This window comes from Hemicordylus capensis, chromosome 2, assembly GCF_027244095.1.
Source record: "Hemicordylus capensis ecotype Gifberg chromosome 2, rHemCap1.1.pri, whole genome shotgun sequence".
In the NCBI taxonomy this organism is placed as follows: Eukaryota; Metazoa; Chordata; class Lepidosauria; order Squamata; family Cordylidae; genus Hemicordylus; species Hemicordylus capensis.
The window spans coordinates 264,285,161-264,301,891 of record NC_069658.1 but is presented as its reverse complement, the minus strand read 5'-3'; the positions used below and the strand labels follow the sequence as shown (position 1 = coordinate 264,301,891).

Below are 16,731 nucleotides of genomic sequence, written 5' to 3'. Positions count from 1 at the left end.
CTCATATGCCCATTCCCACCATTCTCTGCTGCAAAATGCAAAGGGGACTTGACTTTTCACTATCCCACTGGCTGGGCTCTTTGCTTCATCAGCCTGCAGCTCCTTTCCTGAAGAATACTTTAGAATGTACTTCCTTCTGTTTCACATCACAATGTGCTAGGAGGGCATCAGGACATCCAAGAAGAGGATATCACCACAGGCTCACTCTCAGTGTCCACTAATCACATGGACCAGTAAGATATCATCAGAATTGGCTAATCAACATTTGAGAATAAGATCATTTTTGGAAAGGCCTGCTAGAAAGGCCTGCCAAAGGCCCATCTCGTCCAACATCATGATCATGCAGCCTCCAACCAGGCACATCAAGGAAGCCCGCAAGTGGGGATGTTTTACATTATGCATTTTTCACATCCTACAAAGACTTTCCAACATTCTTCCTCATTTATTTTCTTCACAGTTTAGAAATTCCACCCCAAGAAAAATTCCATCAGCATTAATAATAATAAAAAAATTGGCCAACTTTACACTTAGTACAAAAAACCTGACAATGACGACAACAACAACAACAATTAAAAAGGCAGCAATGTGCGTACTGTAGGTGTGAAACAGTTCATCAGAAATTTGGTTTGTTGAAATTCACAACTCTGATGGTTGATAATGAACATTTTGAACCTGGAGAACTTGAGAGCCTTTTCCCACGGGAGGTCTCAGCAGGATACATACAACTTTGCCCAAAACACAGACATCTCCAAGCTAAAGGCTGTGAGCTCTTCAGGACAGAGATGGCACAGCCCTTTGGCGACAAGGCACACGTTCCTTGCTGCAGAGACCAGAGGAGGCTGGGCCGTGGGCTCTGTTCTCATTCAGTAGCCAATGAAATTCAGTCTGTCTTTCCCATTTCTTCAAGTATGAAATGCTGAAGCTCTGCAAAGCAGCACCTCTCATGGTTCCTTTCTATAAGTGCATTCTAATATATACAGCACCAAGGTGATGGCAGTTTGCTGGGAAAGGCTGGATGGGAGAAGGTGCCTTGCTCAGCAGTACCAAGGTCAAAAGCAAGTCGTCACAATGCTAAGAGGGAAGGTCCAGCTGGAATCTGGAAACACTAGTAAGAGCATGTCTACATTACACACTTCTTGTGGTCTGATACCAGTTTAACAGTCATCGTTTCCCTCAAAGTATCAAGGAAATTGTTTGTTGAAAAGTGCTGAGAATTCTTGGTTAAATCTCTAATGCCCTCCGGGAATCAGAATTTGGCCTGATCATTATCTCCACATGCAGCAGTATGTGCTGGGAATCAGGCAGCAGAGTGGACGGTGCCATTTTAGACCGCAAGTGGGAGATGCCATTTTGGAATGCTCTCTCACGTAAAACCACACCCTGCAAGCTAATAAGCGAGAACATCAGGGAGGAGGTTTGTAGCTCAGCCCTTCTCCTTCTGTGCTTGTTTTTTAATTGCAGGGAGCTATTTGTTAGAGGAGCATTTAAAAAATGGGATTCCCATACCTACAGTCTAAAATGGTATAGTTCAGTCTCCTGCCTCAGAATTCTGCCATTTCATTCCTACCTCATTCTTCCACATGAGCAGACCAGGTCTTCCTAGGATTTCCTGGGCAGAGGGAATAACTACCAAATCAATGTAAACCTTTGCAGATATGTCCTCACAAAAGACGTCCTGGAAGCAGTTGGTGTGGAAATGTCAAGAGTGGAGATGACTCAACATAAGGACCTGAAACTGATATCCAAGGTACACTTATATGGCAGTAAGACCCATTCAACTTACAGGGAATTACTTCCATGCAAACATGCCTGGGATCAGGCTGAATGATTAGAAGGGAAGTCAGATGAAAAGCTAGAGGTAGCAGAATGAAGGGGAGGGAAAAGACAGACTATCTTGTGGACAGGGAAAGAAAATGATTGGGAAAGAAGAAAGCACGCACCTGATCCTCAGGATGGAAAGGAAATGCCCCATATGCATTTATGGGGGCAGTTTGATAAATCCTCACCCTTTGTTCCAGAATGATTAATTAATCTGGAATAAAGAACAGTCTCCCTTATATAAACACTGACGTCAGTTAGCACCACTGTTTTAGGCTTCAAGGTGTAATTTCAATACACACTGGTTGTCTCCCAAGATATTTTGGATCCCCACCCTTTTTGTTCACACAGTTGTGGCGAGATTCCTTCCACTCTATAAGTATATGGTCATGGGACCTCCCATCTCACAACTTTCTACTCAGTCCCATTTTAACTAGATTAGTCAGGAACACATTCACCAACATATCAGTTAGGATCACCACTCCATAGGGAACCTTACCTGAGGTGAACTCACCTCAGGTTCGTCCCTGATGTTGTTCGTATGATTGGAACCGTGGTTTCAGGACCCAACCGCAGTTCTGATTTCACCCCCAAACCTAGGAATGAATCTTTGGTCTGTAGTGAGTTTCACTCACCCAACCAAGTTTCCATTGCCACCCTTGTGTCATCCCTTCTGGGACTGAACTCCCAACCAGAGTTAAGGGAGGAAGCTCCTCTCGTGGGCTGCAATGCTATTGGCTGGCGCGGGCTGTCCTTCCAGGAAGCCTGCACAGCCAGTCCCGACCCTGTTGCTAGCTCCCAGACTGGAATTGTGATCATCTGCGAGTGAACGGGGGAGGGTGGATGGAGACAAACTGTGGGTACATTGGAGCCACGTTTGCCATTATGTCCAAAGGGGGGCACAGTTTAGAAGAGCAGAATGAGATCCCCCTTTCATTTTCTCACTCTTTCAGCATTGTGTGAACAAAAGATTAAGGGACAACACTTCTGTGATAGGTGATCTTGTGAGCAAGAGAATCAAAATAAATTGTGCAGTGGGATGTAGTCAGTGGAGTCCATCATTCCCAGTGGTGATCCAAGACCTCAGTGTGTCTGAAACAGGGAACCAAATGCTGCCCCCCACCCCTTGTTAATGCTTCTTTTTTTGTTTGCAGTGGAAAGTGTAGAGATGTGAAGGCCAGGGCGGGGGGGGGGGGCGGTGCAGTTGGAAGGAGGACAACTGTTTCCCTTTTTTCACCAAAATGTCTGGAGGCTTTGGGGAAACACATTACTTAACCCCACTTTTCCCTTAATTTTTCCAGGCCTTCAGGTCTCTAGGCAAGAGTTATTGCCAGTTTCCTAAACAGGTGTGGACCCTGCTCCACCACCACCTTTTCCATCTCTTCCTCCTCACCTCCTACTCTTCTCACCCCAGACTAGTAACGAGAAGGTGAAGGAAGAGGGTCTTGGAGTATTCTACTGCTCTTTCATTATTACCTCTTCCGCTTCCTTCCCCCTTTTTGTTATTATCCTGGTGCAAGGGAGGTAAGAGTGCAAGAGTGCATTTTTTGGATTTCCACCCCTTTTGTTCACACAGTTGTAACAGGATAATACAAAATAACACAGCTTTGTTATTATCCTGGTGCAATGGAGGTAAGTGTGTGTATGTCAGGCGAGGAGGAGGAGGTGGCGGCAGCAGAAGACCAACCATCTCAGAGCGGTTGTTTGCTGAGCAGCAGCTAAGCCACCGCTCAGCGAAGAGCTGCTCCAACTTTGGTGGGTGGTGGACAGCAGAGAGAGGCAGGGGAGGCAGCAGGGGGCATCTTATCACTCTGTTGGCAGCCCCAAAAATGCAGCATTTGAGCAGACTGTCTCACTGTTCCTCATTAACAGAAACACACACACACACAATAGTTCCATTGAGCAACTGTCACAACCTCAGCGGCCAAAACACATGGCCAGAGCAATCAGGTGGTTTGGCTTTTGTTGGGCTTCACCATTTCAGATTGTGGGTGAGGTCAGAGAGGAGACTAGATATTCGCATGCTTCCCCACCACCACCACCACCGTTAGAAAAGCTTTCCTGCATGTAAAAGCAAAGGCTGTTGATGGTGTAATTTGACTCTCCAGCTCAGTACAGGAAGAGCTCATTCACACAGTGCAGTCTCATCACTACCAGAGTCTTCCCTGGTACTAGTGGCATTTCATCCCATGCAAGTAACCAACCACCAATGGGGTGGCCTGTGATGAGTGGCATTCACCACGTGGACGGATCATAGTAATCCAGGCTTCAGCCTGTATGGCCAAAGTAATCATAATGGAGAACATGTGGTATGGGGCAAAATGGGGCTCCTTCAATAAGGAAGCAGGCTAAAAAGGGGAAGGCTGGAAAGAATTAGGGAGGCGAGTTAGATTAGACAGGACAACACCAGGAGGCAATGGGGAGAGCAAATCGAAAGGGAAGGGGCTAGTTCATGAGAGATGAAGTCTGGGCCCCACTAGGGGCTGGAGAAGGGAAAGATAGATGGGAAAAGCCACGGGATGGAAAAGAAAGAGGCCAGGGCAGGTCCAAAGCTGGGATAGGGAGGGGTGATGGGGAGGAAGGGAAGGAAGGCAAGGCAGGAAGAGGGCTCGGGGACGGGAAGGAAGTCGAGAAAGCAGAGGCGGGCAGAGGAGGGGCAGGCTTGGCAGTGCCAGCTGCAAGCAACGTGGCGGGGGCTGCCCCAGTGCCGGCAGAGGCTTTGTCATTGCTGTGGGTGCGCTGGTGGCGGTTGAGGTGGGAGCTGCGGCTGAAGCATTTGCCGCAGATGCTGCACTTGTAGGGCTTCTCCCCAGTGTGGGTGCGCTGGTGGATGGTGAGCTCTGAGCGCTGGATGAAGGCCTTGCCACAGTCCCCGCAGGCGTAGGGCTTCTCGCCCAGGTGGGTCCGCTGGTGGGTGAGCAGGTTGGAGCTGACGCTGAAGCACTTGCCGCAGGCGTCGCAGCGGTACGGCTTCTCGCCCGTGTGCATGCGCTGGTGGATGGTCAGGTCGGACTTCTGGATGAAGGCCTTGCCGCAGTCCGCGCAGGAGAAAGGCTTTTCCCCCGTGTGGATGCGCTGGTGCTTCACCAGAGCCGAGCGCTGGGCAAAAGCTTTCCCACAATCCTCACACTTGAAGGGCTTCTCGACCGGCGGGGCGGGTGGCTGCGGCAGGATTTTGCCCAGACTCTTGCCGCAGTCCAAGCAGTGGCCGCTGCGCGTGAGACGTCCCTTGCCGCTGTACAGTTGGTGCTTGAGAAGCTGCTTGCCCCCCGTGCTGAGAAGGAAGCCCTTCACATGTTCGGGGCAACGGTGTGCAGCTGCCGCCGCCGCCTGCGCTTGGTGGACTCGCTGGTGCCGGTCGAGGTGGGAGCTCACGGAGAAGCCCCGGCCGCACTGAGCGCAGGTGTAAGGACGCTCTCCGGTGTGTACCCGCTGGTGCCGCTCCAGGTCGGAACGCTGGATGAACCGCTTGCCGCAGTCACGGCAGGGGAACGGGCGCTCCCCGGTGTGGATGCGCTGGTGCTGCGCCAGGTTGGAGCTGCGGCTGAAGCGCTTGCCACAGGCATTGCATGGGTAAGGGCGCTCTCCGGAGTGAGTCTTGCGGTGCTTCGAGAGAGCCGAGCGCTGCACAAAACACTTCCCACAATCCGGGCAGCGGTGGGCGGCTGGGGCCGGGGTGGCAGAAGGGGGCTCCTCCTGGTGGCTGTGCTGGTGGGTGCGTTTGTGCCGGTCGAGGTGGGAGCTGACGGAGAAGCTCTTGCCGCAGTCGTGGCAGGCGTAGGGGCGCTCGCCGGTGTGCACGCGCTGATGCCGCTCCAGGTCAGACTTCTGGGTGAAGGCCTTGCCACAAGCGGCACAGGGGAACGGGCGCTCGCCCGTATGCACACGCTGGTGTTGCGCCAGGTTGGAGCTGCGGTTGAACCGCTTGCCGCAGGCCATGCAGGGATAAGGCTTCTCGCCGGTGTGGATCTTTTGGTGTTTGGCCAGGATGGAGCGCTGCCGGAAGCAACGTCCACACTCGGCGCATTGGTGTGGTCTTTCTGCTGTGGGAATGCTGTGGCCTCGCCCGCCCCCACTCAAGTTCTTCTTCCCACACTCAGTGCACACGCCTGGCCTTTCTGCTGTGGCCGAGGCTGCGGGCCGGTCTTTGAACTTCTTAGAGATTTTCCCCTTCCGTTGAGGTATTGCTGGTGCTTGCGGCAACTGGTGCTCCTCTGAGTCCAGCTGACACTGACTCCCGCTGGCTTCCCCCTCATCTGGGCCTTCAGACCTCCCTGTTGGGGAGCCTGGTGGCTCCGCCTTCTCTGAGCTGTCCTCCTCTGGATGGAGTTCCTCTTCGTACCCCTCGGCAGCTGTAATTTAAATGGAAAGATGACACAGTGTGACCATCTCAGCAAAACCAGCATCCCTTCCTTCCACTAGCTTTACCCATCGCTCTGCTCCCCACAGCTTATTCATCCCCTGATTTTTGCAGAAACTGGGGGGAAATCTATCCAGAGCTGGCAAGCCTGGGTGCACTGCTGGCACCAAGAGGAGGGCTTTCTCAGACCATCACTGCTCCATCTTCCTGCCAGTCCTTCAGAAATCAGGCCACAGAGAAGTGTCCCCAGAGGCTGCTCTGAACTGAAGGTGTCCTCTCAGAAAAGAGCCCTAGTTTAGAGGGGAGACATGTGCTTTGCATACAGAATTCAAGTCTAAGCATTTTACAGAAGAAATGTGAGGCTCTTTATTTCCCAAACAATGCCCCACCCCACCCCCCACCCTCCAATTTATACAGGCTTTTAACAGCTGAAAAAATAAGTTGGATGAATTTCCTGTTTTTTTTAAACAATTCCATTTCAAAATGGACGTTGCCCACTCTAGCAGACAAGCAGGACCGCAAGAGTATTCCACATTCTCGTTGCTCTGTATAGGTACAGGGTGTGCAGGATTCATCATTCTTTCCACTTCCGTTTTCCCCAAAAGAAAAACAAAAGGAATTTCTTAGCCCTTTAAGTTGCAGAGATAACCTCAGAAGTCCACTAAGTTGCAATACCCAGTGCAACCTCAGCAATCAGGAGTGAGCAGGATTTCCCCGTGAATTTTATCATTTCTGTTTTTGACTGTTAATTGATTTTAAATTGTTTTAATGTAAACCACACTGAGCCATTTTTGGAAGGGCAGCATAGAAATCAATCAAATGAATGAATGAATGAATGAATGAATGAATGAATAAATAAATCTAAGGTGCAAGGCAGGATCCAAGCCTATGCAAAACTATGTATGTGTTTATTTTGTACATGTATTAGCTGCTTTTCAGCTGAATCAGCCCTCGAAGCAACTTATAAAATAATAATACATATGTATATGTATATATGTATTAACCGCAGTACTAGTAGTCTTACATTCATTAACCTGATTGCTCTTCATCAGTCTCAAGTGGGATGGCTGGCAGTCCTCCTGGCTCCCCTATTTGAAAAACTGGCTGGATTTATACAATGTATGCAGGTCACAGAATTCTGTTTTCCTTGTTAATAACATAAGAACAGCCCTGCTGGATCAGGTCCAAGGCCCATCTAGTCCAGCATCCTGTTTCACACAGTGGCCCAAAAGATGCCTGTGGAAGCCTACAGGCAGGAGTTGAGAGCATGCCCTCTCTCCTGCTGTTACTCCCCTGCAACTGGTACTCAGAAGCATCCTGGCTCTGAGTCTGGAGGTGGCCTACAGCCCTCTGACTAGTAGCCATTGATAGACCTCTCCTCCATGAAGTTATCCAAACCCCTCTTAAAGCCATCCAAGTTGCTGGCTGTCACCACATCTTGTGGCAGAGAATTCCACAAGTTGATTATGTATTGTGTGAAGAAGTACCTCCATTTGCTGTTCCTAAATTTCCTGGCACTTTGCGGAACGTGGCTTTCCTTTGGTGCAAAGGTCAGATTCTTTTGTAAAGCATCGAGTGTACATATTGGGATACTAATATAAAACACATCAAACGGGTGGCGGCGGTGACAGGTAAGTAAGTAGTTCTGGAAAGGTCAAAACATCCTTAAGCAGCTGCTGCAGAGAGTGGAATGTCAGGGTGTGCATGGCATAGTTGACATGCATGCGCAGGCATTGTCACATGCATGTGCACTAGGGGCAGGATGCAACCACTAAGGCACTATGCTTGTAGAGGCCCCGGGGAGGGAACTGAGCCCTGAAGAATGTCAGCACCAACAACTGATGCTAAAAAATGTTAACAAGACATCCCCGGAAGACAAAAAGGGGGACAAATGGAGGGCAATGATTTACCAGAAACAGGGTGCAAAAAACAGGGGTTGCTCCTTGTAAATGGAGTATACACAAGCAGGAAGCAAAGAGATAACTTATTGGGTGCAGACGGAGGTTATGGAGGAGGCATGCACTGGGCCCCAGGGGGTCTGGCAGCTCTGCTGGGACGCCACTGTTATTTCTTATGAACACACACCCTTTGTATGGCCACCGAAGCACATGCGATGATACCCGCCCACCTTCTTCCTTGGAGCTCTTGGGCACCTTCTTCCGAACTTTGCGCTTGCCCTCCTGGCTCTGCTCCTTCACCAGCTCCCTCAGCATCTTCTCCACCTGGCTCCTACCAGCAGTCTGCAGGATGAGGCCCAGCTGCCGCCGGAGGTCAGCATTCATCCCACCTTCACTTGGGCCAGGTGCTGCCGCGTCCTGCACCTGAGCCTGTTCCGCTTGGCTCTGTTCGGACTCCATGTCTATACCAAAAAAGGACAAAATGAAAATGGATAGGCAGTTTTCCCAAGAGTTCCCAAGTGAGGTTGCCAGCTGTCCAGAAACACAAAACACAAAACCCTGGCCCACTCCTGTGCCTTGAGCAACAGGCTGATGTGCAGAAATCAGTAGGCGATACATCTCATAGCATGGAGATGTATCGCCTACTGACCTCCTACTATTTGCATATCAAGCTGCTTCTAAGGGCATAGCTACAAAGGCTGGTTAAAAAAATTGGCAACCCTACTCCTAAGTGTCAACCAGAAGCAAAACCAACAGAATAATTGGAAATGTGCATCTTCTCTCTTGCCCTGATAGTTGCACTGGCTGCCAATATGTTTCCAGGCAAAATACAAAGTGCTGGTTATTACCTTTAAAGCCCTAAACGGCTTAGGCCCAGGTGACCTTAGAGAGCGCCTTCTTCTGTATGATCCCCACCGCAAGTTAAAGTCATCTGAGGAGGTCCATCTCCAGTTACCACCAGTACGTCTGGTGGTGACTCAGAGGAGGGCCTGGATTGTGGAATGCACTCCCTGCAGAAATCCGTAACTGGAACTCTTTATTGGCTTTTAGGGGAGCTCTTAAGACCTATCCGTTTGGCCTGGCCTTCCAGGGTTTTTAAATGGTTGTAAAGGGTTTTTAATGTACCTGTTTTTCAGGGTTTTTAAACTGTTTTATTGTTTAACTGTTCTATGGTATTTTATAACTTTTAATTGTTGATTGATTTTAATTGTTTTTGTTTTATTTTGTAAACCGCCCTGAGCCACTTTTGGAAGAGCGGTATAAAAACTGAATGAATGAATGAATGAATGAAGCTAGAAGGACACCTGCTGCCGTCAACCTTACCAAGGTTGTTATTATTATTATTATTATTATTATTTTACATTTATATCCCGCTCTTCCTCGAAGGAGCCCAGAGCGGTGTACTACATACTTGAGTTTCTCTTTCACAACAACCCTGTGAAGTAGGCTAGGCTGAGAGAGAAGTGACTGGCCCAGAGTCACCCAGCTAGTTTCATGGCTTCAGTGATGTTACTGAAATACCTTCCCATTTACGTCCTCCCCCCATTTTCCGCCCCCCCATGTCTCCCCGCCTGCATGCCCCATGCCTCCAGGCAGCAGCCCAGGGCAACACTCCTTTCCGTTGTTGTGCCCAAAGGAAAGCCTGGAAGCCCTCTAAAGGCACTGCACAGCAGCCCCATCACTACACCATCAAAGTTGCCTTTGAAGCTGTTCAGCAGCCCCAGTGGGTGGTTAGCATTGACAGGAGGCTGCACTTCATGAATACACAAACTAAGAACAAGTAAAGGTAAAGTGTGCTGTTGAGTTAGTGTGGACTCCTGGCAACCACAGAGTGCTGTGGATGTCTTTTGGTACAATACAGGAGGGGTTTTACCACTGCCATCTCTCGTGCAGTCTTTCAGCACCTTCCTATATCGCTGCTGCCCAATATAGGTGGTCCCCATAGTCTGGGAAACATAACAGCGGGGATTCGAACCAGCAACCTCTAGCTTGCTAATCAGGTCATTTCCCCACTGCGCCATAACTAAAACCTTTTCCAGCCTACATTGGGGAAAGCCAGCCTAAACAAATGTGTCTTAAAAGCAAACAAAAAGCTAATAGAGAGGGAGCCAGCTGCGCCACTTGAGAAAGGGAGTTCCACACAGGGGCCATGACAGAGAAGGCCCAGTCCCATGTGGCCACCAAACAAGCCTCAGATGGTGGGGGCACGCACAGAAGGCTCTCCCTGCAAGTTCTTATAAGGCCGGGCAGATTCCACCAGAAGAAGATGGTCCTTCAGGTACCTTGGCTCCAAACCATTTAGTTCATCGCCAGCACTTTGAATTGCTCCCAGAAGCAAACTGGAAACCAGTTCAGCTTGCTAAGGGCTGGTATAATATGGCCCCAGGGTCTTGATCCAGTCAAGACTCTTGTGACTACGTTGTGGATCAACTGAAGCTTCTGGTGGGTTTTCAAAGGCCGCCTCATATAGAATGGCATCAACTTTAGGAGGAGAGCTGGTCTTGTGGTAGCAAGCATGACTTGTCCCTGAGCTAAGCAGGGTCTGCCCTGGTTGCATATGAATGGGAGACGTGATGTGTGAGCACTGCAAGATATTCCCCTCAGGGGATGGAGCCACTCTGGGAAGAGCATCTAGGTTCCAGGTTCTCTCTCTGGCATCTCCAAGATAGGGCTGAGAGAGACTCCTGCCTGCAACCTTGGAGAAGCCGCTGCCAGTCTGTGTAGACAATATTGAGCAAAATGGAAATGGTGTGACACAGTATATGGCAGTTTCCTATGTCCCTATGTTAACTTACCAGACACTAGTCCTCTTCTTCTGTGGGACTCAGCAAAGGCAGTTATCCGGGGCCAGCTGATTGCAATCTCCTCTGCTATGGATAGGAATAGTGGAGGAAGCAAGTTAGCTAACACTGAGATAGGACCCAAGCAGTGCAAAATTCCCAAGGGACCACCTCAATTAGGGAACAACTGCGACATTTTTTAATTCCTGTTTTAATACCTGGTCTTGTTTGTCTTTGTTTTTGTGAATGCCTGGAGCCTTTAGGGTCAGGTGGTTATAAATTAAATAAATAAAACAAAACATCAAATTAATTATGGTTTTACATAGAGACTTACACTTAACATTGAAGTTACCAGGGCTAAGAAACATCCTGGCTGTATGGGGTATAGTCTGAACTACACATTTGTTCTTATCTGAGTGGTAAAACTGAGGACTTTCTTCACACAAAACCATTTTTTCTTTTGAAATTTCAATTTTGAAATTGGGGGAAATGCATTCTCTGAATTGCGAATTCTGGAGTTTTTCACATTTTGCTTGGAAATTAAACTTCAAGAGACAACAACAACTTCAAGATACTAAAAGCAGGATTCTGTGCATGTTTACCATACTCACGTCCCACCCTTCACCAATTAATTTCAGCATGAAAAACCACCTTCATCTTGTTATTCATCTCTTTTGCTATGTGAATTTTGAGGACTTTTTTTTTAATTTAAAGAGGTATATATGTTAATAATAATAATAATAATAATAATAATAATAATAATAATAATAATAATAATAATTTGAACAAAAGTGCACAGAAAGAAACACTTACCCAGTGAGATCACGTTCTCGTAGTTCTCCTGCATGATGTCAGTCTCCAGGAGATATGCAGAGGTGCTTCCGGAAGGGTTGCCAACCCCTGAAATGACAAGTGTCCCCCACTCTGAACTATGTGGCAGGACTAAGGCAGGGGCAGAGTTAATAGAGTTCCTCTAAGACTCCTAGAGGATGGGAGACCAGGCAGCGCACAGGTTGCTAGGCGTGCAACTTGTCAAGAGTATGGAGCATTCCCTTTTGATACTGCCCTGTACATTCCCATGCTAGAGGGAGCCCATTATACCCAGTGACCTGGAGAAAGTGACATGATTCTCAACCGTGGGAACTTCCTCTCCGAAAACAATGACGAGTAGTACCATGCCACTTCGGGAAATTCTTTAAAATGCACATTTATGGTTTCAGTCACCTCTGCGGGGTGGGGGAGAAGATAGAAAGCTCCCAACCTTGCTGTATCCCTAAACAAATTTCACTCTGGCTAAGATTTGCCCATCACAAAATAAAGAGGAGGAACATTGAACATCAAGCCTATTCACACACCGGACACCTGTAAACTACAGAGACCATTCACTTTCAGGGATTCCTGCCAGACAAAACAGCAGAGCAGAGACCAGTGAGGATTGTTGGAGCTAGGACCCTGGCAGCATCAACTCTCAGCTGCAATGTCTCATAGTGACCGCTGGGGGTGGGGGGGTGGGGTGGGGTCATTGATAAAAGTGCTGGACTCCTCCCCGCTTTTTTCTTCCAGTCTTACTCTCCATTTTGTCTCTCCAGAGATGGCTGTTTGTTTTGCTCTCTCTCTTCTGCCAAGAGCTACAGCTGAAATTAAAGCTGCAGGCTTTTTCAGATTTGTTCGTAACCTTTCCTTTAAATAAGTCCTTGTAGTTCTTCAATACTAAAGAACTGTCTCAAGACTTCTTGCTTTGCTGCTTTCTCACCAAACTGGTTTTGCTTTGCTGTTTGGGGACTGAACTGCCATTCTTCCCCTACAAAGATACTGCAGGAAACAGTACAAAACACAGCACTAGTCAGCACCACCTGTATGTGGTGCCTCCCCTTCCTATCTGCTTTGTGTAGCTGTCAAGAAGCAGCCTCTCAGGTGCCGTAATACACTTGGGAGTTCCTTACCTGAATATCTCAGGGACCCAGCACCTTAACAGTCAGTTTTGAGAAGTGTCAATAATCTCAAGCCTTCGGGTCAGCAATGTGGGTCCCCATACAACTTTGAGGAATTATTCCTTTGCTTATCTTTTTTCCCCAAAGAGGAGCTGTAAAAATAAATGTGCTTTCAAGAGTGGGCCGCCTCATGCAATACCACCTGATGCAGCACCAAAATTACAAGGCAGGCTACTGCAGAGGGCTGCGTGGCATGGAGTAGTGTAGCGCTTACAGTGTGGGGTTGTGTCTAGTGTTCAAATTCCCACTTAGCCACAAAGCTCACCTTTCAGCTAGTCACTCTCTCTCAGCCTAAGCTACCTCACAGGATTAATGTGAGCATAAAATGGAAAGGAGAACCATGGATATCACCTTGAGCTCCTTGGAGGAAGGGTGGGATGAAAAAGGTAAGTAATAAAATAGTAGTTTTAACCTTTAACTGCTAGATCACGTTGGCCCTCCACTAGTAGTAATCACTCCACTGTGATTGATTAATTACTCTTTTATGATGTTTGAATTGTTAATTGTTTTACACTGTTTTATAATTTTTGTTTTAATTGTTAACTGATTTTAATGGTTTTAATTGTAAACTGCCCTGAGCCATTTTGGAAGGGCAGTATAAAAATCAAACAAACAAACAAATAAATAGTAGTACTATGCCACTTTGGAAAATCCTTTAAAAAGCACATTTATGTTTTCAGCCACCTCTGAAGAGGGGGGGAAATTCTAAACCAGGAATGATTCCTCAGCCTCACATAATCCTCAAGGGCTTGGGTCTATTTGGTCACCAGGAAGTTTTTCACACCAGTCTTTTAGTTCACACCCCCTCTGGAATGGAGGGTTCAAATTCAAATATCAGCCAAATTTACCCCAAAGTCCCTAAGAGCTATCGGAAGCACTTCACACCCAATTCAGGTTTTTCACTGCATGTTAGAGTATAGCCCAATTTATATCCAGGCTGTAAAATCCACTTTTTACATCATTTGGTGGTGTGTGGGGACTTCAAACTCTTAGTAAAGCCTCGTGGAAAACCCAGGGTAGAACCTTCTGTCTGGGAAAGCTCCAGAAGCAATGGTGCCTCTCAAGATATTTTTACTTTCTCCCATACAAGTGAAGGATTAGCCCTATTCACATGCGATCTTCAATGCATGTACAAGAGCATACAGTGTATGGGCATACACTTATTCACACACTGTAGTACACTTCCTATCTGAATATTGCATTTGAGGGAGCTTGTACCCACCAGGTTCACTTCTTAAATGAACACATCCAGTCATTCACACAATCACAGACACCTGTATGTATGCACAACATACTATCTGAATATGGCTGTTATCAATCATTCATCCCTATAGGAAAAGTACAATACTGCGCTCAAGCACATGGTTAAAGTGAGAGAGAAGTCTACACTTCAGCCCGGATACTGGGAACCAACCTAGACACGATGTGTGAGGTCCATTACTGGAAGAGTGTCTTCTTCTTCTTCTTCTTCTAAGCAGCAGTGGGACCGGACCTGCAGTGCAGAGTTTCCTCCCACACTGTGGCCCTGATCGAAATCACACGTACACACAACCTGAAGTTGTTATGGAAAGGCAAAATTGCCACAGATATATTCCTCCATGAATAAGAGCAGCTTCAGGGGTGATGGCAGTTTATGTCACAGAATCAGTGTGAGGCCAAAGAGTTATGTCCTTCCTGCACAATCCCAGCCCAAATTGCCCACAAGCTGCTTTTGCATCAGGAAATCCAATCAGGAACTTTCACATGCTAGGTCTAATTTGTCCCTGGCTTTTACTGTATTCCATGCATGGACACCCAGTAAGTTTGATGGGCAAAAGATTCAGGGCAGACATAAGAAAATACTTCTCCACACAATGCATAATTAATTTATGGGGTTCGCTGCCACAAGATGTGGTGATGACCACTAGTTTACATGGTTTCAAAAGAAAATAGACACATCTATCAATAGCTATTGGCAATGACAGTTACACAGAACCTCCATGTACAGAGGCAATATGCAGCAATTCTAGTTGCTGCAGGAAAATAGATGAGAAGGGCTGTTACCAGCATGCCCTGCTTGTGGCTTCCTGGAGGCATCTAGGTGGCCACGATGGCAAGAACAGGATGCTGGACTAAACGGAACTTTGATCTGATCCAGCAGAGCTCTTCTTATGGTTCTAAGGAAGACCCACTGAATTCAACGGGGCTTGCTCTCAAGGAAGCATGCAGGAAGATGCAGCCTCGGTTCGCCCTCCCTCCTGTGGGTCCCTCTCCCTCCAGAGACGGGGCGGGGGGGCTTCCTCTTATTTACCCTTCTCTTTCAGCCCTGGAGTTTCCAGCTGTTAAGGGGTTAATGGAAAGCGAGCCCGGGGTTGCCACCTCCTCCTCCTCCTGCTCCTCCTCCCCCAGGGCGGGGTAGAGTAGCTGCTGCTGCTTCCAGCCGGAGCTGGGTCCCGTGCTTGGTCGGGCACCTGGGCTGCAGGGGCGTCCCCTCGGGGGGGCAAGCGGCAAGAGCCAGGGTGGGGGCGAGCCCAGGTCACTATGGATTCAGCAGAAGCCCCCTCGCCCTTCTGACCCAGGAAGCTCAACTCTGTCCGGATACAGCCGGCAGAAAGAAGCAGCAAAGACAGCGGCCTCCTCTCTTCAAAAGCAGCAGGCAGAGCCCTCTGCTGGTGCCTTGGAAATTCCCACCGTGCCCGCAGGATCCCAAGAACGCCCCCGACCAGAGCCCTGCAGCAGCAGACTTATCATCCTATCTTAGTCGATTGATTTCTCGAATCCCCCTTTTTAAAGCCATCCCCGCATGTTGTATTTCATAACCATCACCGCATGGTGCATTTGATAACTCGATTATGTCTGATGGGGGCGGGGGGGGAGTCCTTTCTCCTGTTTGTCATCTGGATTGGACCCTGACTATTTTTTGGTGGGAGTGGGTGGCGGGGGGAGCTTATGCACATTCACATTATTAGTATAACGTATAATTCGATCCTTAGCCTGTTTTACACAGAGCAGACTGAAGTTAAGGTAGTCCAGGGTTTCTTAACCTTGGGCCCCCAGATGTTGTTGGACTACAACTCCCATCATCTACAGCCACAAAGGCCATGTCTGGGGTGATGGGCGTTGTAGTCCAACAACATCTGGGGGCCCAAGGTTAAGAAACCCTGGACTACACTATGCTAATGCAGACTCCAGGTGGTGGATCACGTTTATCTCTCCTGCTTCTTTGTTTAAAGTACTCCCTGCAAATAGAAATCTAGCACAACAGGGAACAAGCTGTGCTAAGCCCTTTCTCCCTTCCATACTTCCTTTTAAAAAACAAAATTGCAGGGAGATTTTCATACCAGGGAGTATTCAAAATGGTACTTGGACCTGCAGTCTGAAATGGTATAGACCTCTCTTCCACTCCAAAGCATATGTAGAACAGATCCTAGCTTGTTTATAGATAATACAGAGACCATGGATCTGCAGACTACCTTTTAAGAATTTGAGGAAGACTATACTGAAATGGGAGTGGAAATCCTTTTTATTTTTTCAATGTTTTCTTGAGAGTAATATTGCAATTCTGCCAACCTTTTCACTGTTTTCAAGTGCTCTTTAGAAAGTCACCTTTAACAATGGGCAAGATCCAGAGCCCAGAATAAGGTAGTCGTGATTAAATACCACTGAAATAAATGAGACAAGCTTGCCATGACTAAGTCCCATTAATTTCAATGATAGTCATGGCTAATTTTAGCCACTGGATCCTGCCCTGTGTCTTTTGCATTGTTAATGTGTGTCCAAATGTGAATAATCCTTGATTGATTGTGGTGTCTTATGGTGTACGTTTTCAGTGCATTCCCTTTGAATGGTTTCATTGCATTGTATATCCTGTCACACACGCAATGTTCTCAGTACTATTTATATAT

The 16,731-nt window shown here is 47.7% G+C and overlaps 1 protein-coding gene across 9 annotated transcripts; it reads right to left on the bottom strand.

Annotated features, from left to right (window-relative positions):
- Positions 1-419: 419 nt before the first annotated feature.
- ZNF132 (zinc finger protein 132) lies at positions 420-15,483 on the bottom strand. 9 transcript variants are annotated; one of them, XM_053294511.1, is made up of 7 exons: positions 15,138-15,481; positions 14,262-14,399; positions 11,670-11,756; positions 11,075-11,113; positions 10,872-10,946; positions 8,307-8,537; positions 420-6,170 (listed from the first exon to the last, which is right to left on the bottom strand). In XM_053294511.1, the coding sequence occupies exons 3-7, from the start codon at positions 11,701-11,703 to the stop codon at positions 4,264-4,266; spliced, it is 2,286 nt and encodes a 761-aa protein (XP_053150486.1). In that variant the 5' UTR covers positions 11,704-11,756; positions 14,262-14,399; positions 15,138-15,481; the 3' UTR covers positions 420-4,263. The 9 variants fall into 9 exon arrangements, with proteins under 9 accessions (XP_053150486.1, XP_053150487.1, XP_053150489.1 ...); XM_053294512.1 differs by lacking the exon at positions 14,262-14,399 and having other exon boundaries at positions 14,891-15,482; XM_053294514.1 differs by lacking the exon at positions 14,262-14,399 and having other exon boundaries at positions 15,138-15,482.
- Between the last annotated feature and the right edge of the window lie 1,248 nt (positions 15,484-16,731).